The sequence below is a fragment of the Branchiostoma lanceolatum genome, chromosome 2, assembly GCF_035083965.1.
Source record: "Branchiostoma lanceolatum isolate klBraLanc5 chromosome 2, klBraLanc5.hap2, whole genome shotgun sequence".
Lineage (NCBI taxonomy): Eukaryota > Metazoa > Chordata > Leptocardii > Amphioxiformes > Branchiostomatidae > Branchiostoma > Branchiostoma lanceolatum.
The window spans coordinates 5,542,144-5,566,445 of NC_089723.1; the positions used below are offsets into that span (position 1 = coordinate 5,542,144).

The 24,302-nt window shown below is 41.1% G+C and overlaps 1 protein-coding gene across 7 annotated transcripts in view; it reads right to left on the reverse strand.

The window, feature by feature from the left end:
- LOC136427239 (otoferlin-like) overlaps window positions 1-23,829 on the reverse strand; it is a 216,536-nt gene extending 192,707 nt beyond the window's left edge. For 5 of the 7 annotated variants that reach the window (XM_066416028.1, XM_066416032.1, XM_066416031.1 and 2 more), the window contains exon 1: window positions 23,619-23,827. In XM_066416028.1, coding sequence (XP_066272125.1) covers window positions 23,619-23,697 — 79 coding nt within the window. In that variant the 5' untranslated portion in view covers window positions 23,698-23,827. Of the gene's footprint in view, window positions 1-23,618 lie in introns of all 7 variants that reach the window. The other 2 variants (XM_066416027.1, XM_066416036.1) reach the window with 1 other exon arrangement.
- Between the last annotated feature and the right edge of the window lie 473 nt (window positions 23,830-24,302).

The window sequence follows — 24,302 nt, forward strand, 5'->3', positions numbered from 1 at the left end:
CAGTGAGATGTATGTACTCTCAAAACAGAGGATCTGGAAAGGCTCCGGTTGGCTTTTGACGTGTTTTTCGGCGTTCTGTCGGGCTTTCGGTTTTGACCCGTTTTCTGTATACCTCCAAGCATTCCTCTTATAGAAAAAAGGCTCTGTTGAAGGGCCATCAAAAGTAGCCAGATGTTCCTTACGCAGAGGTGATCACTAAGTAGCAAGTGGGCGTAATTTGTACAGTGAGATTTATGAACTGTATGTCTAAAAATTCAATTTCAAATGTATTTGTTCGTCGTGCTTCACTAGGGTACCTACTGTAATTTTTTCCACGTCGATGTCGGTCACTTTGAGGTCCTTAAGTATAAAAATCCCCATAGGCCGGAAACTGTGTTCTGCTAACTTGAATGTGCATTCCCGCGAAAACTGACTGCCGCCAAGCACTCCTCTGCTTGGAGAGTAAGATTTATGAGCAAAAAGTTGCACATCAACATCTCATAGAAAAAAGCCTCCGTTAAGGGGGCATCAAAGTGGCCAGATGTTCCTTATGCAGAGGTGATCACTAAGTAGGAAGTGGGCGGACTTTGTACAGTGAGATTTACGAACTGCATGACTAAAAATTCAACTTCAAATGCATTTGTTCGTCGTGCTTCTCTAGGGTACCTACTATGATTTTTTTCCACGTCGATGTCGGTCACTTTGAGGTCCTTAACTTTAAAAATCCCCATAGGCCGGAAACCGTGTTCTGCTACCTTGAATGTGCATTCCCGCGAAAACTGACTGCCGCCAAGCACTCCTCTGCTTGGAGAGTAAGATTTATGAGCAAAAAGTTACACACCAACATCTTATACAAAAAAGCCTCCGTTAAGGGGGCATCAAAGTGACCAGATGTTCCTTATGCAGAGGTGATATGCAAGTGGGCGGACTTTGTACAGTGAGATTTACGAGCCGTAACGGCGAGTGGGTGTCCGACCACTGATGGAGGTGCGACTTTTATCAGATAAGGTAACTGAACGACCATCGTGTTCTCAAGATGTGTCTCAACCTTGGCACGAAAGATCCAAGACTTCCATCGATCTCCTCTCCTTCTGTCTTGTGAATGGAAGATCTAAGACTCGGGAAATGTAAGTTGAGAGTGAACAGGCGAGTGAAAACTTTTTAGATTAGATAACACCTTTAGATGGTCTGCAAAAGTTGGTCAGGATGATACTTCAATGTTGTCTTGGAATCTATGCAAGACTCGGGAAATGTATCTTGGAAGTGACTCTGGGAAAGAGGGAAACTTTTAAGCTTACATAACACTTTAACTGTTTTTAAACAGTTAAAGTGTTATGCAAGCTTAAAAGTTAAAAGATGGTTTGCAAAGCGTGGTCATGATAATAAGTCAATGTGAAATTTTTCTCTCAGTTGAACGGAGGTTACAACAGTCAAACCTGTGCAAGTGAACACCTCTACATAAGGACCACCTGGCCAATGTGACCACTTTTTGCTGGTCCCTTAGATAATATTTCCCTTTGACACAAGCCTCAAGAATCCTGTCTATAGTGACCACCTGTCCACATAAACCAGATTTTGTCGGTCCCCAAAGCGGTTTTCTTGAGCAGTTTTGACTGTATTCTCAATAGCAAAAACATAAATCTATTTTGACTATCCTATCTATTCATTCTGTTGAATGGAGAGAGGCATCTCACGTGTGCGTGATAACATCTTTGAGCAAACAATCCCTCAATAGAAGGGTTAACGTGAGTAACTAAGTAAGTGACTTTGACATGTTAAAGCTTACATGTACGCCGTAAGAATGCATGTGGACTTCTCCTAGTCAAACCGACATTAAGTCTAATACTGCTATTGCTCAGGCATAACCGAAACAGATAAACTGTCCATCAAACCTAGAATGTAAACGTGACTTAGACCGCGTACGTTATTGTTGGAGGCCGTTGGAAACTCGCTAAAGTCACGATACTCTATTGAAGATTCCGAGCTGAAGTCACGCAACTGTCCTCCTGGTCTATAAGAGACACGCCCTAACACATCATGCACGTTATAGAAATGCATTTCTCGTGTATGTAGGGGAAAGTAAAGACTGGCATTCAGCCGATTATGTCTGTCCAAATAGAGCTAGTACAATGGCTTCTCGACACGACATTGTACTAACACCCCATTCCATTAGGGCGGCGATTGCACTGCGACCTAAGATTTGACAGCGCTCAACGAATTTCATAGATAAAAACGAGTTTTACGCTTTGTGTGTTTTGTTGTCTTTTCAGTCGTACTGTGACATTTTGCATGATATTGTAATCATAAAATTAAGGATTACACAAATCCAATTTAGGTCGTAGTGTCCAGTGCAATCGCCGTCTAGTGGAATGGGGGTATTTTTATAAAGCTTGCAATTTTGACAACCAGAAATGAATCGGAATGAACAGAGCATCTTCGACCACAAGAGCACAACGATTATTTCTGATCTCAGCCACTATGCCTATCGACCATATCACATGCATCATTCCAGAATTACTGAATGTTCACAGAAGTTTGAGATCGAGGTGATCTGAACAACATTAGAAGCTCCTGTTGCAAACTATACGGGCCATAAGCGTGATCCCAAAAGTTACTGAATGCAGTGAAAGAAGTTCAAGACCATCTGACAACATTAGAAGCTTCTGTTGCGAACTATACGCGCCATATGCGTGATCCCAAAAGTTACAGAATCCAGGGAGAGAAGTTCAAGGCCATCTGAAGAACATTAGAAGCTTCTGCTGTGAACGATACGCGCATCTTCCTCATGCATGGGCGACATATAGCACCACTCACGTGGGTGGAGATTGCCATGGACAGTGAATGGACAATATCATTTGGACGCCCCCTTTCAATGAGAGGCTGCGACCACTGAGCTACGGAAGATTTGACAGATCGAATTTCATTTATAAAGAACGAATATTTCTTCGTTTCCTGTTTTTCATTCATACCTTGCATGATGTTTCAATTATAAAGTCAAGGGTTGCACAAATCCAGATTAGGTCACAGCAAGATCGCCGTCTGGTAGAATGAGGGTATTAGAGGCTGCTAACACTCAGTGACCAAAGATTTGTCAGATCACTCAACGAATTTCATACATGAAGATAAATAACAATTGTTACGCTTTCTGCGTTTTGTTGTATTTTACATTATACTTTTAGGTATTTCCCTAAAGCTAAACTAGTTGAGATTCTGGTTGTAATTAATTGCTAATTGGGTGGCCTCAGTTCAATCCTGGGTCAGGACATCTCGGTTGGGGCTGCAGTTGTCTTTCGGAAGGGACGTAAAATGGTATTGAAATAGCAAGGAAACGTGCGGCCCTGTGTGTCACTGGAAGGGTCTTAACGAACGAATGTTATACTTTAGCATCTTGAACCATATTCCAATTATGAACTCAACGGTTACACAAATCAAATTTTGGTCGCAGTACGGTCGCTATGTGATCGCCGTCTACTAGAAATGTGGCCTCATCATCCGCTGTGCTACAACAGCGCGCTGTGTGGGAGCAAATCATCACGCTTGGCTACTTCACCAAATTACGTCCGAAACGTCTGCGCCATTTGAGCGGAAGTGATTCAGATCTGGTCAACGCCTTACGGACCCACCTGCGAAGAGAGATAGCGTGTTTTCAACGCGGCTTTCGCACCTGAGTCCCGAATGTATAAGTATATCGCACCAACCTACTGAAATGTTGAATTGATACCGATCAAAACTTTATGCATCTTCTTACAGAGTATTGGAAGTTGAAACTTGTCTTTCAGACGCAATTGAGTTGTGGAAAGCTCGACACTGAATTTCAGGGTTGCGCACTGGAGTCTGGAATGTATAAGTATAGCGCGCCCACCTACTAAAATGTTAGATTGATATCGAACAAAACTTTATGCATCTTCTTGGAGAGTATTGGAAGTTGGAACTCGTCTTCAAGATACTTTGGGGTTGTGAAAAGTTCGACACTGAATTTCAGAATTGCGCACTGGAGTTTCGAATGTATAATTATAACGCCCCACCTACTAGAATGTTGGATTGACATCGATCAAAACTTCATGCGTCTTCTTGGAGAGTACTGGAACTCGACTGTAGGATACAATAGGATTGTAAAAAGTTTGACCCTGCATTTTAACTTTTTTCATCCGAACAACTCAGTCGAGAGAAGTAGTATAATGATAAAAGAATGATGGCTTTTCTTGTTAATACGTCAAAAACACAGTGTGTTGTTTCACAGGCCATCATAAGAGTTTGCTAGATGCTATCAAAAATCTTGTGTCCCCAACACAACACTACAGTTCTCATATTTTCATCAAGCGCAAAAGCATTACAAGTACGAGCACAGATGTCATATTCCCATAAGGAGGGGAGATCATTACAAATTCCCATCCCTCTAAAACATTTCCAGTCCTTAATTGGTCGATGTATTGCCAGTTTACCAGAGGAAATAGATGACTCCTTGGTGTTGGCCTGTTTCCAGGTCCACCCAGCACACTTTATAATCTACTTCGGTCCCCCAACCGCCGTAATCTAGGAGAAAGCGGGTAATGACGGCCAGTCCTCCTACTTGCGTCACTGCCTCTAACCCAATTATCGGGTGATTGTCGATAATCGAACGCATGGCTGGGGCCCCGCAGAGGGACTACACATCTCGGTAACCGTACCATCGGGAACTCCCCGGCATCTCTACGGTGCTGGAGTGATGCCCGCCCTCCCAGGTAGATTAGCGCGCACGGGGGTGGTCTTACGGGCTTGGCTTTGATTAGTTCGCTCCACGGTCGGCGATAACTTGATAGGCTTGGTAAAAAGACAAGCTGACAGAAACAGACCAATGCCTAGCAGACTGGACCCGGTAGAACACCCCTAAGTAGGGACTAGTGACCATGTTATGGCAAATCCGGCATTATGGTTGTTGTTGCATAATGTTAAATCTATGACGAGTCTTAAAAGATTAAGTTTTCTTATGCATTGTGACCGTTCTATTTTAAACAAGCCCATCTTAATGTTAGACGTAACATTTAATACCAACAGACGAGAAGAAGCCATACGTACAATGTATGTATAAGGGTAGTTTTAAAACCTATTTTTAGCAATGATTCCTCAAATTGCTCTTCGTCCAATTGACTCGGGTAACTTTCCTGACTCCAAAGCTCTCAGACTTGGACTCGACAGAGATTTTCGTACACAGACCGCGTTACAATATTGGAGTGAGGCCTACGATTATAATGACGAGATGGAACAAATCTTTAAGAGTCAACATCGACTTTTTGCAATGTACATTTGTGTGTTCGATTATCCAACGTTTCATGACTTCTCCCATACATCACGTTATGTAGAATATCAAAGCATCTAATTGATTTTTTCTCAGGTTTACCGTCGACTACCTAAAGATTACCCATTTCCAACGGGGGTCCGTGGTACTTGTATTTCTGGTCAAAAAGGATTTTGTTTCTTGACGAAAAGGTCAATCGAAGTTATGGATATTTTCCCTAGTGTTACAAAGGTGATATAGAAAAAAACGTAATCCTGTATATAAAAGGAAATATGGTTCATGGTGATAACGATTTTTCTGTCACGATAACATCCGAATCGTTGTGTTTGGGGGAGGAAAGCTGTGGCAAAGACTACGCACCATAAATCATCAATGTTTTTGTCGAATGAAACTGACAAACTGACAAACGGTCTTCAAAAACTTTGCATCTATGACTGTTCAACTAAGTCTGAAGCGAGGGAAGTGTGTAAATGACAAAAACTAAGGAGGTTAACCATCTATCGTCGGATGAAACTGACAAACTGTCGTGTGGTCTTCCAAAACTTTGAAACGAGGTCTCTTCAAGTAGCTGTGGCACTGACTAAAACTTATGGAATAATCAATCTTTGGCGAATAAAACTGTCAAACTGTCGTGTGGTCTTCAAAAACTTTGCATCTATGACTGTTCAACTAAGTCTGAAGCGAGGGAAGTGTGTAAATGACAAAAACTAAGGAGGTTAACCATCTATCGTCGAATGAAACTGTCAAACTGTCGTGTGGTCTTCCAAAACTTCAAAACTAGGTCTTTTCAAGTATACCTGTGGCACTGACTAAAACTTATGTATCATCAATCTTTGGCGAATGAAACTGACAAACTATCGCATGGTCTTCAAACTTCAAAACAAGGTCTGTTCAAGTAGCTCTGTGGCGAAGAGAGTTCTGGCAATGAATAAACCTTATGAACCATCAATCTTTGTCGAATGAAACTGTCAAAATGTCGTATTGTCTTTAAAAACTAGGTTTTGAAAAGGCAAGTGAGTCTGAGACTTGCCTCACATTTGAGCTCCTGTTTCCAATTAGTTGGTTACTGGGAGACCCCGGTTCAATCCTAGGCAGGGCATCTCGTTTGGGGCTGCACCCGTCTTTCAGAAAGGACGTAAAATGGTGGTCCCGTGTTCGAAGAGGTGTCTCAGATCATGTAAAGGGGAAGGGCAAGCAGCCCCTGACCGTAAAAATATACCCTGCTACTGAAACAGCAAGGAAACTTGCTGCCCTATGTGCCACTAGGACTACAAGGGTCCGAGAACGAACGAACGGTACTCTCTGGTATCTGTTTATCAGTTGAGGCAGGTGAAATCAACGTTTAATGCACCCGTCCTATAAAATACAACCATTCAGTCCTCACACCTCCCAGACACCTTCGGATAAATTCTTCAGGGAGTTGCTCAAGGTTCATCAAAAATTTATGACACGTACGTGACGGGTCGCAAGACGCTCATCGTAAATTCCGCTTATGTAATTTCCGCATTACGCCATATCTGTGTCCCTCGGGAAAGAAGAACGCTTTCTAAGACTCCGTCTGCGGGCCAACGCCCTTTCCTGGTCCGAGGGTTTTCAAAACGCATCACGAAAGTAATCTGTCTTCCCTGCCCTGAGAGAGAGTTGTTGTTCACCTTATAGTGCCTAGTGGCAGATGATAGTAGGTCTGCAAGTTTCCTTGCTGTTTCAGTGGCAGGGTATATTTTTACAGGAAGGGGTTGCTAGCTCTTCCCCTTTAACGTGCTTGAGGCAACTTAGGGAACATAGAACCCCCATTTTACGTCCCTTCCGAAAGACGGGTGTAGCCCCAACCGAGATGTCCTGTCCCAGGATCTGAACGGGGGGTCTCCAAGTTACGAACCAATCGGGAACCAGGAGCTTAACTGTGAGGCTCCCGCCAGTTGAGCTACAGGGACACCGACGCCTTTCCTGTCATGATTCTCAAAACGCATCACGGAAACAATCTGTCTTCCCTGCCTACGGAGAGGGCACAACCTCAATTTCTAGTTTTAGGAGTTACGAATTGTGAAGGGAAATAGGTGCGGGAGGTTATCTTATGTTAGAGTCACCGGCAGTACCTGACTCGTCAGCTACATGTCGCTTCTAATCCCAAATTCCCATTGAGACACCGCGCTTTGTTTTGTTCTGTTTTGTTTGTTTTGTCTGGGTCGACCTAAAGGTATGCTGTCAAAGACAGAATGAGACCAATACCCAAGAGGTACACAGTCATTCTAGCCTCTGTAGGCATATAGAAATTAAGAAATACGCTGCACGGAAAGGCGTGTGTTTTGACCATATATCTGTGTTTACTTCAAATGATGAATAAGACACGGATTCCTACATTGCAATTATGATAATAGATTACCTGTTCTCCTTGATTTCAATTGTATATGAATAAATTCAAACACGTATGGCCATTTAAAACCTAGAACAACGAACGGATCTGAAATTGCATAAGATTAGTTCAAACCCCGCCCTTTAAGAAGTATGAACAGAACGATACTTTACAACAACAAAAGGACAAAAGACGCTTGTAACGCCTCTGAAGAGTGAAACATCATATGCCACATTGATACAAAACCCAACATACGATACCACGTCGATACAAAACCAAAGATACGATTCCAGGGACCCATGGACCAAGCCCTACGCACAATATGGCGCGGTGTACATTTCTTCCAATCAACAACGCAACTAGAGCAGAGAGCAGGCGTTAGAATAGGCTGCCGTCATCCCACCATGCTCCCGTGACTTTCTTTGCGAAGTTCTTACAAGTGTGTACACCTGCGTAACCAGGTGAACTAAGATACACGGAGCATAATGTCTGCTTAATGCTAGGTTCACATTTCCAACTCGGGGCTCAGGGCTATTTTATGGAACGAAAAATAAAAGTGAACGTCAAGAAATATTCTCTAAACGTTTTGTGTGTTCTGTTGTCTTTTATAGATAAATCTTTATTGCACAACAGTTGTACAAGGTACAAAGTATGGCATCTACTGGTACTTAACTACAGTTCTATAAGGGTAATCTACCTAATACAAGAGTGTATAGTGTGGGATCATGAGCTTTTACAATCACTGGAAGAACTTCTGACGTCTAGAAATTCTTTGATATATTTTCCTATGTATCATACTCTAAACATGCCCTGCCGGGTGCCGGTTTGGAAATATGACCCTTGCATAAAATACATCCACAATATGTTATGTTAGCATTGGTGGTAGTGATTTTGTTTGACACCAGTACGGACTACGTTAAACTGTGTACCTGCGTTTTATGTGTAACGCCCTAAATTCCTATCTAATAACATAAGGACCCGAGGGCACACGTGCTATGTCAACGCTCCCATGTAACCTTACTCCGGCGGTAAACAAAGCTTTATCCACATCCCTCACAGGTCAACCACGGGTCACGTCCCCCTGACGATAATAGCTACCCTGGGTCCTGATTAGTTTAAACATTGACGGCGCTGATTGGATGATGGAGTGTTAGTAAGACTCTAATATCCAATCAAATAGCCTCAACCGTCAAAACGCGGTGTTCGGATTATAGATTGAGTAGATTAAGAAATAATCAATAATCAAGTCATCTTTTTCTCATTACTAGAATATCAACATTTTTATGGTTGTCGGTGAAATTCATAAGGCGTGATAAAAGACTGCTTTGTTATCAGAAAAAATACCGAAACTAATGACTGGCCCCACTCAATTGTAACACAATATCAAAGACTTATGCCAGCCCTAATTGTATTAGTAATTAGGATGTTAAATTTTGTTCTATATTTCTATTCTGTACTATGTTCGATGGTTGTTGCTATGCATTGTACCGTGTACGATTGTCGTCCAATAAAGTTCTTCATGTGAACTGAATGTTGCCATTTTACATTTTGCGTGCGGAAATCAACATAAAGGCAGTCATAACAAAAGTAAACAAATCATGTTTGCTTATTTCCACGTAGTAAATCCAATAAACTACCATAAGCGTTGTTAAAGATCTGGATAAAATCTGGTGATAATGCTCCCCAACACGACCATTGTCATTGATAGAACTTATTAGAAGAAGAAGATCTATAGCTATTTACGAAGAACTGAATAGAAATACAGACTAGTTCTTCACTTACTAAGCAATAAAGGCTAACATGAATACATTGGTAATATCATGTTACATTCGGGTCGGGCTAATTGTTTCATTTTCAGTATATGTTCTAATAACAAAGCAATATTTTATGTATTTTTGCATTGTGATAGCAGTCACTGTCACATCCAAAGATATATTCAAACCTGCTAATGGCGTCAAGTTTCTTGAAATCTGTTGTGCTTTTAAGCAAAGAAATGTAAAAGATACGAGGGGACCTGTCAAGATTGTTTACGTCATCTATTCATGAGCCCAGTCTGTGTGCTACTGGCAGGGAATGTTTACACAGGCAAGGTACTCTGTTTTCCTTTCCCGACTGCTTAAAAGAATTAACTCAATGCGTGTTTATTAGTAAGAATCATCAGTTAAGTAGAAAAAAGAATAACAATGAAAGTAAAAGCGACCAAGATTCAACTCTATCCACGTAATCTATTCATAACTAGGCAAAGTGCTCTGTTTTCCTTTATTTGAGTGTCAAATAGACTAAATTCCATGCATTATCACCAGTAAGAATCTTCAGTAAAGGAACAATATATTTCCTCCCTAGGGAGGGAAATATAACAAATTTACGATAAAAGTAAAAGCGACCAAGATGCAACGGGGCGAGATACGTCATGGTAACACGCTCGGACAGATGACGTCACGAAACGAGTGTCCGTTTCTACCCGTGTTCTATTGTTACCTGCTCAAGTTGCCGGAAAGTGTTTTGGGCAACAGAGGCAGACAACGCCGGGTGAAGGGGGCAGGATCGATCGTCGTTAAGGCGGGAGTCTCAGGTGTTCTGACCTTTCTTTTCGTCGGAAATAGATTTGTTCCCAGCGTAGCTGACCTCTCAGACTGTTAGTTAAGTCAGACTGATAGTGGATTCTCAACCAAATTTCCATTTCCCTTTCGCAAGAGACTTGATTTCGTATTCTGAGGGCCGAGATAGGTTTCTTATTACCTTCGACTGAAGGTTATGTTTTTGGGTAGCGTTCGTGCGTGTGTCTATCTATCTGCCAACACGATAACTCAAGAAGGCCTGGATGGATTGTCTTGATATTTAGTATGTTGGTAGGTCTTGATGAGGCCTCGAAATTATTGAATGCCTCAAAATTAAGTACCGGCTTGTTAGGGTACTGCAGCGAAACGTCCGGTTTTCGTAGCTTCTTCGTGATTGTAGTAGCAATTTCATATGAAATCTCAACCAAATTTCCGATTTGCAAGAGCTAGCGGCTGAGTAATCTTAGGGCCGATGGAAATTTAGTTATTTCAGATACACATTGAACGTTACAATTTTAAAGTGTGCTTTTTTACATGATTTATAACTATAGTCAGTGCTAATGTAAAAGCACATCATACGGATTATTCCCCCCCCCCCCTGACTATCCTGTTATTGTAATATCTTGCTTACCGTCTTGGCGTTTATGTAGCTACGCTTACACGTCATTTTACCAAACTTTCATAACTTGACACGTTCATAAATCTTGTAACGTATTAGATTGCAGTTAACACCCAATAACGCACGGTGCTATGGTTTCATATCTTCCGTTTCACGCTCGCTGTCAATATTACAGAGGCGACGTCAACTTGTTCTATCTTGTTTTCTGGTTGATTACGTTGACATCTCTATCGCGTGGCCGACTCAGCTTTAATTTGCTCCCAATCAAGAAACAGATCGGGTCTGATTTACATCTTTCCAGGTGACAGCGCTGTTTTTAGATTAGGGAATTTGGTGATAATGAGAGAAGTGTTGTCTAGATGCATGCATGAAGAGTGGCGTCACAAGCCGTGATCAAAAGAAATACAATGGTATACATTCCTGACGCAACATACAGTCATCAACATACTGTTCTAGAGTATTAGCATGCATAGATGGATTGTCTCTACTAGTATTCATGAATTGAATTAGGTCTTTAGAATTGTTAGATATTAGCAATAGTGCAACTATGTACAAGTTGACATACATTGTACCTGATACAATTATCGCAAAATAAAGTTCTTCTTCTGTAATACTTCAGCATGCTTTTTCAACAGTTTGAGTCGTGGTAATTTTTAATTTGTGAATCAAGTTCATGATCATTTGAATGCAATGAGCTTCAAAACCAAATCCTATACACAAGGCGCTGTTCTAGTAACGTGCTCCTGTGGTGGTTAACTGTTAGATAGATCTAGAAAAAGCATGTCTGAGCCTTTTTTTTATTTTATGCAAACAATACTATATCAGGTATGACATCTGTGAATTTAATCTTTTAAAGATGCAATCTGGAAGATGTACTATTAATGTTGGTACTCACCAGTTGTTGTCAAGCATCATTTTGGATATTTGAGGAGGTGCAAAGTGCCTAGCAAGATAACAGTTACTCAAGCAAATGGACAGATTTTTGGAATTCCAAAATTCTATCCAGCTCCTTGAGTTAATGCTACATTGCGTATCATATTACTTGGATGTCTCATCTTCATCGACGTAAACTACTTGATCAATCAGGAAAAAAATAAAGTGCCATGAACAGACATGGACTTGCATTTTTTTTTAAACACAACTTAACTGTATCCGCGAACCCTGCATATTGAATGAAGACCTTTATTGCACATTTTTACCACACTTGGCTAAGTACAAGTTGCTTCAAACCGATGAATTCTAATGGATTGTAATTATACGCTCATGGTGTTGTAAAATCCACTTCCGTGCGTAAAGTTTGTGGACGTCTACCTAATGATGGATAACCTTCAATCGCTCTTCAAAAAGATATTCGACGCACAACCACGTTAGACTTCGGAAAATTACTTTCACTACCTCACTGCCGTAATTAATGGCCAACCCAAGCCTATAAAAGCATTCTACTTACTGCTTAATAGAAAAGAATGCTCTTCCACGACGCAAAGTTTCGTCGTAAGCTATATCGTTACCAAAACTGCGCTAGTAAAATCAGCTATTTTGATTGAATGTGCATAGGTGGACGCGTGGGTCTTCTGAATATTGACAAGAAGGGTTGGGAATTATTTATATTAGATGGGGATTAGAATTAAAGAGGCTACCGGTTTAAAAGCGTCATCGAAAGAAGGATGGCCTATTGCAGCCAGAAACTCGCCTTGATATGTTCATGTGTCTGACGCTTTTAAGGACACATGCGAGTAGCTCGTTTTAGTGAACATTAATATTGAATCATGAAAGCAATGATAATGAAATTTCCTGCGTGTAAGGTTATTGCAAGCACTGCGTGAATAAATGCAACGCAATGCGGTCTCTTTTTTTTATCATAACATGCTGTACTGCTGTAGCAAAAAGTAGCTACGAATGGAGACGATTACTAAGATAATTAAGTATCAAGATTACATAATAAAGCTCTACATAGTACTACATTTCATTGACAAGTCAATGGTCCACTACTGCCAAGTGTTCTTGCCAAGTGTTCTCCTAAGAAGGTTGCTAATGCCTTGATATTGCCGACATTTTGCTGGTCTTTTGAATGCGGAAATATGCAATTTGGTTGAATGAATGCACGGTATTTTCATTATTCCCAACGGGAGATATTATTTGTGAGCGTTCCCAACGGACTGAAAAGGCAATAGACTGGACTGTCTGGTGGCTTGTCAATCGATTCTTCATCTTCTCATTTTGTTTTCTCATTCCTGTTCAGACAGCATAATTTCTCCGGTAATGGTTATGTAAGAATAATGGACGTTAGGCCTAGGAAAAAATGTTGTGTTTCACGTTACCCGACCAGCCGTAACAAAAACCGTCTGATGGGTTGTCAATTTATTCATCATTTTCTCATTTTGTTTGCTCATCCCTGTTCATACAGCATAATTTCTCCGGTAATGGTTATATAGGCGTAGTGGACGTTAGGCCTAGGACTTGAAAAAAGTAGTGTTTCCGGTTATACCCGACCAACCCTATCAAAAACCGGTTGGTGGGTTGTAAATAGATTCTTCATCTTCTCATTTTGTTTCCCATCCCTGTTCAGACGGCATAATTTCTCCGGTAATGGTTATATAGGCATAGTGGACGTTAGGCCTAGGAAAAAATGTTGTGTTTCTTCTTACCCGACCAACCCTAACCAAAAACCGGTTGGTGGGTTGTAAATAGATTCTTTATCTTCTCATTTTGTTTGCTCATCCCTGTTCAGACAGCATAATTTCACCAGTAATGGTTATGTAAGCATAGTGGCCTAGGGAAAAAAATGCTGTGTTTCTGGTTACTCTAGCCTGAGTGTCATCCTTGTTAGTTCCAGGGATTCCATACTCCCTATGGTTACCCGATGAACCCTAGCAAAAACCTGCCGACCCTAGCCCTTTTTTGGAATCGCCCACTGCCAAAGGACATAAAATTTTCAATTTGACACCTGAGTAATGAAATTCAAAACAAACTTCCTATATTTCACACTCTTTTAACAGATTAGGGCCTTGAACAGTTGATGCAAGAATGTGTAATAAAATTTGTAATTCCATTTTTCCTTGTAAAAGGCATATCTGTTTTACCAAGGAGGTTTAACCTCCTTGGTTTGACGTTTCTGAAAGGTATTCTTGTATCACTTCTCCGAGATTTACAAAATATCCCTATCTACCGACTCTTTTTTTTTCAGAACCGTAACCATAAACGCAACATCTTTTTCTTCGGCCTTATTACCACCCTAAGACGCACATGGTCACTCTCTTAGATCAGTTGAACTTCACACCCCTAGTTCTAACGTTACCCCCAGTTTTGATGGTTGTAACACGATATAAACGTGTCGTAAAAAGCCTCATCTTCCGTCTGCGCCTGCGCAGTAGGCGACTCTCGTAACGTCCGGGTTACTAATAAAACCATAAAGTGGTGAGCCCACGTTATCGGTTATGGTTGAAACAGCTAGGGTCGTTAGCTTGATCGTTAAAAGCAGATTCGTTAAAACACCATTTGAAAGTGCATCTTCGTCAACCCTTTTATACAAGCCATGCGAAATACTGCTGGAAAATGGCCCACTAATACAGTTTTATTGTCATTTGGTGATCGTGTCAGTGGGACTTATGCATTCTTGCATTTTATCCGTAAAATGTAAAATGATAAAATTTGGCAAATTCCACAGCATTAATTCATGGCATGGTGTTTCGACTATGTGTAAGATCCAAGAATAGGAAAAAAATCATCATGCTTACTAAACGAGACGCTGCAAAAAGTTTATTATGAAAATCTCGTCCTGAAGGATCTTTATCGTTTGATTCGATGATCATGAGCCAAATTGTCTAACAAAACTGACTAAAACTGCCGATAGACCGATCCTGACTGTCTATCACATTTAGAGTGGCTGCATGTAACGTTACGTCAAATATTTGATTTTTGAAATGTTTTTGTTTTGCACTTCTACAGAGGTGGGCGGGGCTATGGGATAGGTCTATCGTCTATGTGGTTCCAGTGAGATATATGTTTGTCTACATATGTTTGAATAAAACTGACAAACAAATGCTAAGTGCCTGAGCTTCCAGTGACGTAACTTCGCCAATAACTTTCCACAGCCCCCCTCACTTTACATGCCGGTGTGCATAAAATACAATACATAATCAACTCCTAATGACCATCGACTCGGCTAACAAAAGTGTTATCTTTAACTCTGATCGCTTGTTGTGTCAACACCCCGACCCACAATGGTTTGACCCACCCTTAAGGCATATCGTGTTTCCTGTGTGGACTGGGTCACCGTTTCGCTACATCATAACATATCAAGTTTAAACCGTACGGCACATTCGTCGTGGGCCTTCGTACGATTTTCATGTCGTAAGATTTTAAAGTAGTTGTTGTTCACCTTGTAGTGCATAGGACAACAAGTTTCCTTGCTGTTTCTGTAGCAGGGTATATTTTCACAGGGAGGGGTTGCTAACCTTTCTCTTAAAGTGTTCGAGGCACCCCCTTAAACACGGGATCCCCATTGTTATGTCCCTTCTTAAAGACGGTTGTAGCCTCAACCGAGATGCCCTTCCCAGTGCTGTGACAGAACCAACCGCCGACAAGGATCTAAGACAGCCTTTTCGGTCACAGGACATTCTTTATATTGTACGACACACACACGAATATCCCAACAATTCTTTTGTGGTCGTGCGACCATCGTAGGGCGATTGTAAGACACTTCGTAATTTACAATGCGGACCTGCGTTGAAAATGCCCGGGGTTCTTTGCTTCTGATCAATATTGCCTAGTGTAAGGAACTTAATACGTTCAATAACGAACAGCGTCTATTGTATAACTGTTCATATGTCTTAAGCGACACTTAAGCCTTTACCAGGCTTCAGAGGCGACTGGAAAGAGTAGAAACTGGCCAAATAGACAGAAAAATATGCAAGAGGAATTAGTCTGCTATAGGGGTACAGTTTGCAGCTCTATTGGACTCTCTCTCCGTAGCCGACTCCCTTAGCATACTATTCACTCTATTTGGCCAATTTCTTCTATTTTTCCAGCCATCCGCGGGGCCTGGTAGAGGCTAACACTTGTCCCCTGAAGCCAAACCCTACCACGCATCACACACTGATCCCTATTGGTGCGGAGTAATCTCTTTACATCCCAATGTTTTTCATGTTTGGTAAATCGGCTCGACAGCAGGAAGGGAATATACCATAATCCTCCGCTTGTTGGTGGATAAGCAGTTTTCCACTTTGAGTAAGCTGCACAAAATCCCGACGTTATTAAACTGTTTATCACCAGAAGAATTGTGACCTTTTATTCGATTTTTCTTAAATCCGGTTTCCACTGAGAATATCGTAGAATCATCACCTTGACCTATGGATAATAACCATGGGTAGCTTTCCATCGGTAATCCTATCCTATCATGTTGGAAGCATTCGTCTGGATATCCTGCTTACGGTGTAGCCCCTCGTATGATATTGAAGTCGTTGAATTTTCTAGCAGGCTGTGGTAGAACAAACTTAGCCTCCACCTTCCTACGTGGGTACGGATCGTAAACTTCGGCAAAAAAGGGAATAATGCTAATAGACAAATGCGACCAGGCCCTTGCTGTGCATTCGGCCCTTACAAATCAAACTGTGTTTCATCAGATTTCACCCATCTTTGTGTGCATTTAGTGAATTTCGGTGGTATATTTCGTGTAGTTCTAATATTTGATCAACTAGTCATTGGAAACGTGGGAATTTTCATCAGCCACTGCCTACAAAGAAGTCACCCCCCCCCCAGTAATACATATGTAGAAAATTAGTTAGATGTATAGAATAGACACTTCTTACTTTTCTATTATTTGTACCCTTGCAATTAGCCTTTGGGCATGATGATGAATTTGCAAATAAAAGAATTATATTGAATCCACGTAATTCCTGATATTCACAACATTTTGTTTGGTATTCGGTGCTTGATCATTGGTGCAAAAGAGGTCCGCGTATTTACCGAAATACACAAAATACACATGAAGATGGGTATCGTCAAGTATTTTCTTGACGCTAGTGCTATAGATACATCATTTTATGCCGAAATATAGCAACCTGTGATGTTTCCTCATCCAATCATACTGTATTTCGGTAGATTTCACACATCTTCATGTGCATTTCGTGCATTTCGGTAAATACATGGACCATCGTTTATGGTGCAAAAGATGAAGTGTGAATGACCGATTGCTTTTAACTGTGTCAGCAGGTATAGGCCAAAGGATTTGAAAGGGTCGGTCGGAATAGCCTTACCAATGCTGTTCAAAAATGAGGTACCGGCGCAGGAAGCATGAAAAGATCAACTTGACAAACGATGATTGACAGTTTCGCAGACGATAGTCAAGAGCAATAACTTTCGCCTGTCTGTGGAAATCAATCAGGAGTGTTCAAAGACCCGGGATGCCAAGAAGGGGTGAAGCGGGACGCTGTGAGAGATATTAAAACGATAGGCAGGGGTGGTAAATGTTTTATAGATTGAATAGTAATGATATGTTAAGCATGGCAGAATGAAGCTCTAGCGAGCTTGCTAAACATCTTAAACTCCATTGTCGATGGGACGCTGTGAGAGATATTGAAACGATAGGCAGGGGCGGTTAATGTTTTATAGATTGAATAGTAATGACATGTTAACATGGCAGAATGAGGCCCCAACGAGCTTACTAAGATCTGAAACTCCATTGTTGAAGCTGGTAGATACAACAAGACTCCTCCGAAGAACAGAATATGTGCATTTTCTAACAAGAAGTATGTAGAAAATGAAGTACATTTTGTTTCAGAATGTTCACTATACACAGATATGCGCGAATCTCTCATAAGTGCCATTCAAGTAGACCACAAATATACACGTTTACCGAAGGACAAATTGTTCATGTATGTTATGTCATCCAAAAACTACAATGTAATGCAAAACTCTGTACATTTGTCTACATATGAAGACTGCGTAGATATAGATGGAAGTAGCATTACCGTTCCACACTTTTACTTCAGTTAGCTAACTAATTATAAGTGCATTTAGCCCACGTCGGGGCTGAATATATAATAAAGATCATTGTCATTGTACCAAAGCTGTGGCATCAAACGGCATGATACGCAGCTTTGAACCGTCGAAACTCGTCATATATTCACAGAAGTGACAAGGTTTTAGATAAAGACTAGTACTGATATGTTAGAATGGCAGAAGAAGCCCCAGCGAGCTTTCTGGAAAGCTAAAACTCCAGTGTTCCCAAGCTAAGATATCAAACGGCGTGATACACAGCTTTGCAACGTCGAGAATTGCCATACATTCACAGCAGTCAAAGTTTTAGATCCTGCTAGGATAGTAATGAAGAATCCCCTACGAGCTTGCTAAACCTCTGAAACCATATCTTACAAAAGCTGAGGCATCAAACGCCGTGATACGCAATTTTGCACCGTCGAAACTCGTCATACATTCACAGTAGTCACAAACTACATATTTACACATCTAAATGTCAGTGCCTCCATAGGGGTAATTCCGCAGACACACAGCTACTCCCCCAATCCATGGGGACCCAGCAAAACAAAGTTAGAGAGAGAGCTGCGACAAAGATTATTCATAATATGCATATACTGCATGACGTGGCATTAATATTCTATTTGGAAGTTTCATCTATAATTCTCTGTACAAATTGCAAGCGGCACGACTTCTCTTCTGTTGTAAACATACACCACAAGAAAGCAAAACAAAGTTAGAGAGAGAGAGAGAGCTTCAACAAAAATTATTTATGATATCCGCATGAATATTTTCCACGGCAATAATATTCTATTTGAAAGTGTCATCAATAATTTTTTGTACAAATTGCAACCGGCAAGACTTATCTTCTGTTATTAACAGACACCACAAGAAAGCAAAACAAATTTAGAGAGAGCTTCGACAAAAATATTCATGATATGTTGCATGACGATTTTTGACGTGTCGTTAATATTCTATTTGGAAGTCTAATCCGTCATTCTCCGTACGAATTGCAACCGGCACGACGTATCTTCTGTTGTCAACAGACACCACAAGAAAGCAAAACAAATTTAGAGAGAGCTTCGACAAAAATATTCCTGATATGTTGCATGAAGATTTTTGACATGTCATTAATATTCTATTTGGAAGTCTAATCAGTCATTCTCCGTACCAATGGCAACCGACATAAACTCAATTCTGTTGTCAAATGTGTTGAGAACAGCCACCACAAGAACGCAGTAAACAGTGATGCCGCCGTCATTCCGTCAACTCAGTTCTATAGAACGCTACCCGTGCGTGTTCTCACTATTGTGTTTGTAGATGATATCTCCTGACAGCAAGAGAGTTGTGTTATGTCCTGTTTTCAAAAGACAAAATCAATTTTTTTAAATGTTGATAAACATTGGCTTTGCGCGCCAGGCCGAATTCAGAACACCAATGTTACAGAGTCATACAGACGTACGTGTAATACAAAATCATCAGCTACTATAGAAGTATAATCTTCAACATCAGCCTCCAAGCAACATTTTAGGTGCAGTATTATGTATTGATTTTTATCTAACATATTCGCGCTATTTTCGATGGGGCAGGGTTATTTACTGAAGACAGCACACCTAGTAATGATGTACTCATACTTAATTGCGTTTGGATAAACATGCGGGTATGGGGGAGGGTGCCACAGCTACAGATACAGCTGTATTTGTCTTGCTACAATGTGGCGACTGGAAATAATTAGGCTCATTTTCCTAACAATCATATGAAACATTAATCCATGATTTTGAGACCAGCGCTGACCACATCAATAATAGACAATTGAACCGCACTGCCTTTTGAGAATAGCTGAATGAAAATGTTAGTATAAGCTCTCAAAAAGATGGATATAGGAACGTAATCCGATGCACGGTAGTAATCTCAAATAGAAATTGCACAAAACGAGTTTCGTAGACACAGGTCGTAGAAGGGGGAATCGAATTTTGGGTTTTTCATTAAAACAGCACCAGAACCAGCGATCTTTGCCCCATATCTATAATGACTACAATACATCAATACACGGACATGTATATTGTATCAAAGCACAGGTAAGCCATGGCTTTACAAATTCTAGATTGGGGCATAAGCCTCGACAGCCATTTCATGGCCGGATTAGTGCATAATTTCAGGCTGGAGGCCTGCCCCAGGCTGGAGGCCTGCCCGCCTTAGCCTGGGACCTCCCCCCCCCCTACTTTGCCCCTAGCAGGGTTATCTGGGGGTAGTTTAAGTTGAAGTAATTCTTTTCATTCTGTCCTGTTAACCGTCATGAAAACTAATATTGTTCATTTCTATATATGGGCAAGAAAGCACAATAATTTGTCAATTCTAGAATTCGTTGTCGGTTCATTTATAGGCTGACAGTACCGTCATATTCTTTCTAATAAAATACACGTTATCCAGTCAGTTGTTCAAATCATATAAACAGCAGAATACGAATTCTAAGCAATTTGAAAAAACGCTATCATATCAAAGAACATAATAGAAAATACATGCAAACATTCCCTTGATCGTTTTCTTTACAATCGCACTTTTTTTCTAAATTTATGATTCTACAATAATGGTTATCCTATATGAACAACATGTTGTTTAAGCTATATATTACCTTTTTTTCAATTTTAAGAAACTCTATTATGATATAATAGAACGTGATAGAAAATACATGCAAACATTCCCTTTATTGTGTTTTTTTTACAATCGTACGTTCTCTAAATTTGTGATTCTACAACAATGGTCGCCCTGTTTTCCTTTGATGAAAGTACATGTTATTGAAGCTATCATCCTTTTACTACCCTGTATAGTGTATACTATACATCTTGTGATTTACGACTATTTGGTGTGGGCATGACATTTGGTACGAGATAAATGACATGTGCAATAAAATGGAACGTTACGCTCTGAGCCAGCTACCACAGTGCACTGTGTTCGTAAGATATTCCCTTGGCTTTAAAAACATGTCCTCGATATCCCTGTGTTGTAAAATAAATTGGTCATGTTGTTGTAGAAAGGCTGTGTATGATGATGTGATATATTTCGCCTGTGGTTATCACCACTTACCTCTGTATTACACCTATGTAATTGGGGCAGGGTACATATGTATTTCCATCGTCTGCAGGGACCGTACGTTAAGTCTCGTGGCGGGGTGTATACGTGGTAAATCAGTGGGATAGAGATGTAGCATGCCTTTGCCTTTGCGTGTGCTTTGGGGATTTCAACTGCATCAGTTAGAATATCCCATGGATGCTTCTACTTCTAGGCAAGCATTTAGAACCTTAACTTGCCATTACAGCAAGGGAAATATGTTAGGCCAAACCATTGAAGACAGATCGCGAGAATGAATGTTTTATAAGAATGATGCCTTGTGTGGTCGCCATCTTGTGACGTCACGGTCGTGTTCTAACGCATCATCTGCACCGCCCCTTTAAGTATGCACGGGGCTTTAATAGCACCTCCTCGGTTCATTATCATCTCAACGTGAATAAAGGGTAGCCGCTGTGAAGAAGCGATGTTTATTCACACGATGACATAGATATCTGCCAATCCGCGCTGTCATTAAGCTTACAGTACACGGCTGCATCGTATCTGAATTCCATCTAAAGCTGCCTCATATTCAATAATGGGAGAATATGTGAGATATGAGAATGTGCGTGGTACCTTTATCGTCACATCAACGACCACTAGCTGATTGAACGATAGACGGATTCTACCATATTTCTGCTCCAACCGTAGGAGTCAAACCCACTCGTGAGATTTGGGGCCGCCTTATCGGTAAGGGGAGATATCAGACCGAAGACAGAAGACATCTAAATGGATCATACAGTGATCACAATGTTCGATCGATACAGTTTTGTGGGACCCGTTCTCTCTCGAGATTCGACAGCAGCGATGGCTCTAAAAAGAGCCCTATTGGGACTGACCACATATTATAATGTTGTTATTCCTGCGTGTAAAGAAATGATAGTTCTGAAACCATGGCTTACACGCAATGGTAGAGAAAATGAGAAACTGTACTGTAAAAGGGAAAATGTTCACGGTGGTTTTATGTTCGCGTTTGACCTCTTCACCGCGAACTTAAAATCTTTGTTGTCTCCTACCCGCCTGTCCCCATGTTTAAACCGCGAACTTAAAACTACGGCGCGAACACTCCATTTTTACCTACCGCGAAATTACATACCCGTAAGCTTTTCTCCTTTTACAGTACTATTATATCGATGGGAGAAAATGGCGTCGATAAGAAATATCTTCTGCTGTGGGACCCTCACATTTCTGACTATTAAAACACCTCAAAACGACTCATGACTCATTTCTCTAATGCAATCGGCTCATTATATCGTTATATCCACTCAGTTACGTCCTGGGCCAAGAATATCTGTTATCATCACTTACGAGAACGGAGGTACTGTCTGACTAATTTAAGACACAGGATTACTAAATTTGTTACGACATTTGACATTGTTGTCTGTTACTATATGGTTGTCTTATACTCGACCTATATGCATACTCGATATGGAAATAACTAGACATCAGATAGGACGTGTTTTTACATCAACAGTGTTGGTGTCACTTCTGTGTATCATACAAGTCTCGCAGGCAAAGCTAAGAATATGTACTGTCACCAACCACAGATCACGTTCAGACCTGGGGGAGGTGAATGTAGTAGTCTGTCTGTGAAAGTCCTTCTGTACTAGTTGATGGACCGTGACATTGCGTCACAACACCTGGGCCGTACGATTATCTACATTTGTATTCCCGTCAAACAGCGGATCTTCCCACCCATTTTACTGCGTATTATCTTTACATTATCTCCATAGTATCTACATAAGAAGATAGGGTGAAAAGAAGGATATGTGTGTGGATAAGTTCTGGAATAAGTCGCTATGTTACGAGCACCAGGCGGCTTCAGACCATTGGAATGTAAACACGAGTCGACAAGAGGATCTGTGTTATATACAATACCGACAAACAAGCCGATCACGCAACGTCCAAAGAAATCAAACAAAACACCTTTATGATATTTGACAAACATTCTCAATATTTCATGGGCTGACTGTTGAATCATTCAAACGTAGCCTTGGGTGAATACTATGTTTACGCAAGAGCACCTACGACAACAATTAATGGAGTCTACATGAATGCACTCTGTGCTCAAACGTCGAACAAAAGCTAAACGATTCTTGACAGTTTGCCTCGTACGTGAAAAATGTACCATCGGACATATTTTGTACCTGTATGAATGTGAAATTGGGCGTATTTTAACCTGCTGTGGTAGTTACCATTCTCGTAAAATGCCCCCACTACCGTGTTACACGCAACGACATCACACACTGTGGCCTTCATGGTGGTTTGATTGTGTTACCATACCTTAAGTACGGAGGATACGCATGATCCAGTGTATGCCATACGTCAAGCTCTCTACCTGGAATAATCCTCCTTTTCTCTGATCAACTATGTGTCTTCCGGGCCTCCATTTTAATGTTATAAGTGCTAGTATGTCAACAATATAGCCCACCGCGCTTTGACACCAGGCGAATTCCAGCAGTGTGTTCAATCAAACAGGTGAGCTTGAGCTCACACAGGTGAGGGTACCCCGCCTTCCCCGGACTTAATTCACGGCAGCCAGGAATCCACAGATATCCCTAAACGCCAGAATTCTACCTTCTGGAATTTCACAGATAGTCTAAAAGGTCACACCCGACCAGCTGACTCATACAAACGCTTACCTAGCCACTAACTGAGAAGACAACAATTTGTTGTAAGCCGAGACGAACATACAGGTGAGGCAAGAACAGCACCGAAGGTTGGGTAAGAGCTTCGGCGGGGTATATCGTCACTTACCTCGGAAGGTGACTTTAGCGACCCGGTCTCCCCGGCCACGGAAAGGGCCCACACAGATGAGATGTAGAAGCAGCGCCATGTTGAGGTCTCTTGTTCACACGGGCGGCCGCCCTGGACTGAGGGGTAGTCCGACTGGCTCGGCGAGAGGAAAATTGCTGGCCCCGCGGCGCTCAGGCGATGAATTATTCAAGTCCTTCGATCCGCGATGCTCAGATACGGTTCAGATGACTTGCGTCACAGGGTGCACTACCTGCTCATCCGCCAGAGGACGCTCCTTATCGATAACTTGGGCAGATGAGCTCGATGGCTATCTTTGTGATCTTTAAAAAAACAACCTTCACTTCTGTTGAAAGACCTTTATGACAGTAAACAAGACTGATTTTCTTAAAGGATCGTTTCTCCCTATGAACGCCAAAGAGGATTTAAAGATTAACGAAGGTACAAAATTGTCTCCATTTCTAAATAATTAAACAACACTACGTCAGAGGCACAAGCTGTCTTGTATCTTCATTGCGGTTTCGATAACTTCTTTCTTCATTTCTGAAAGGTCTATAAGATAGTGAATAAGACTTATATTGTTGATTAGGTTTAAGAACAAACATGTACATGTCCGAAATTCTCAAGTACCGTTTCTCCATATCAACGCCAAAGAGGCTTTAAAGATTAACAAAGGTACAAAATCGT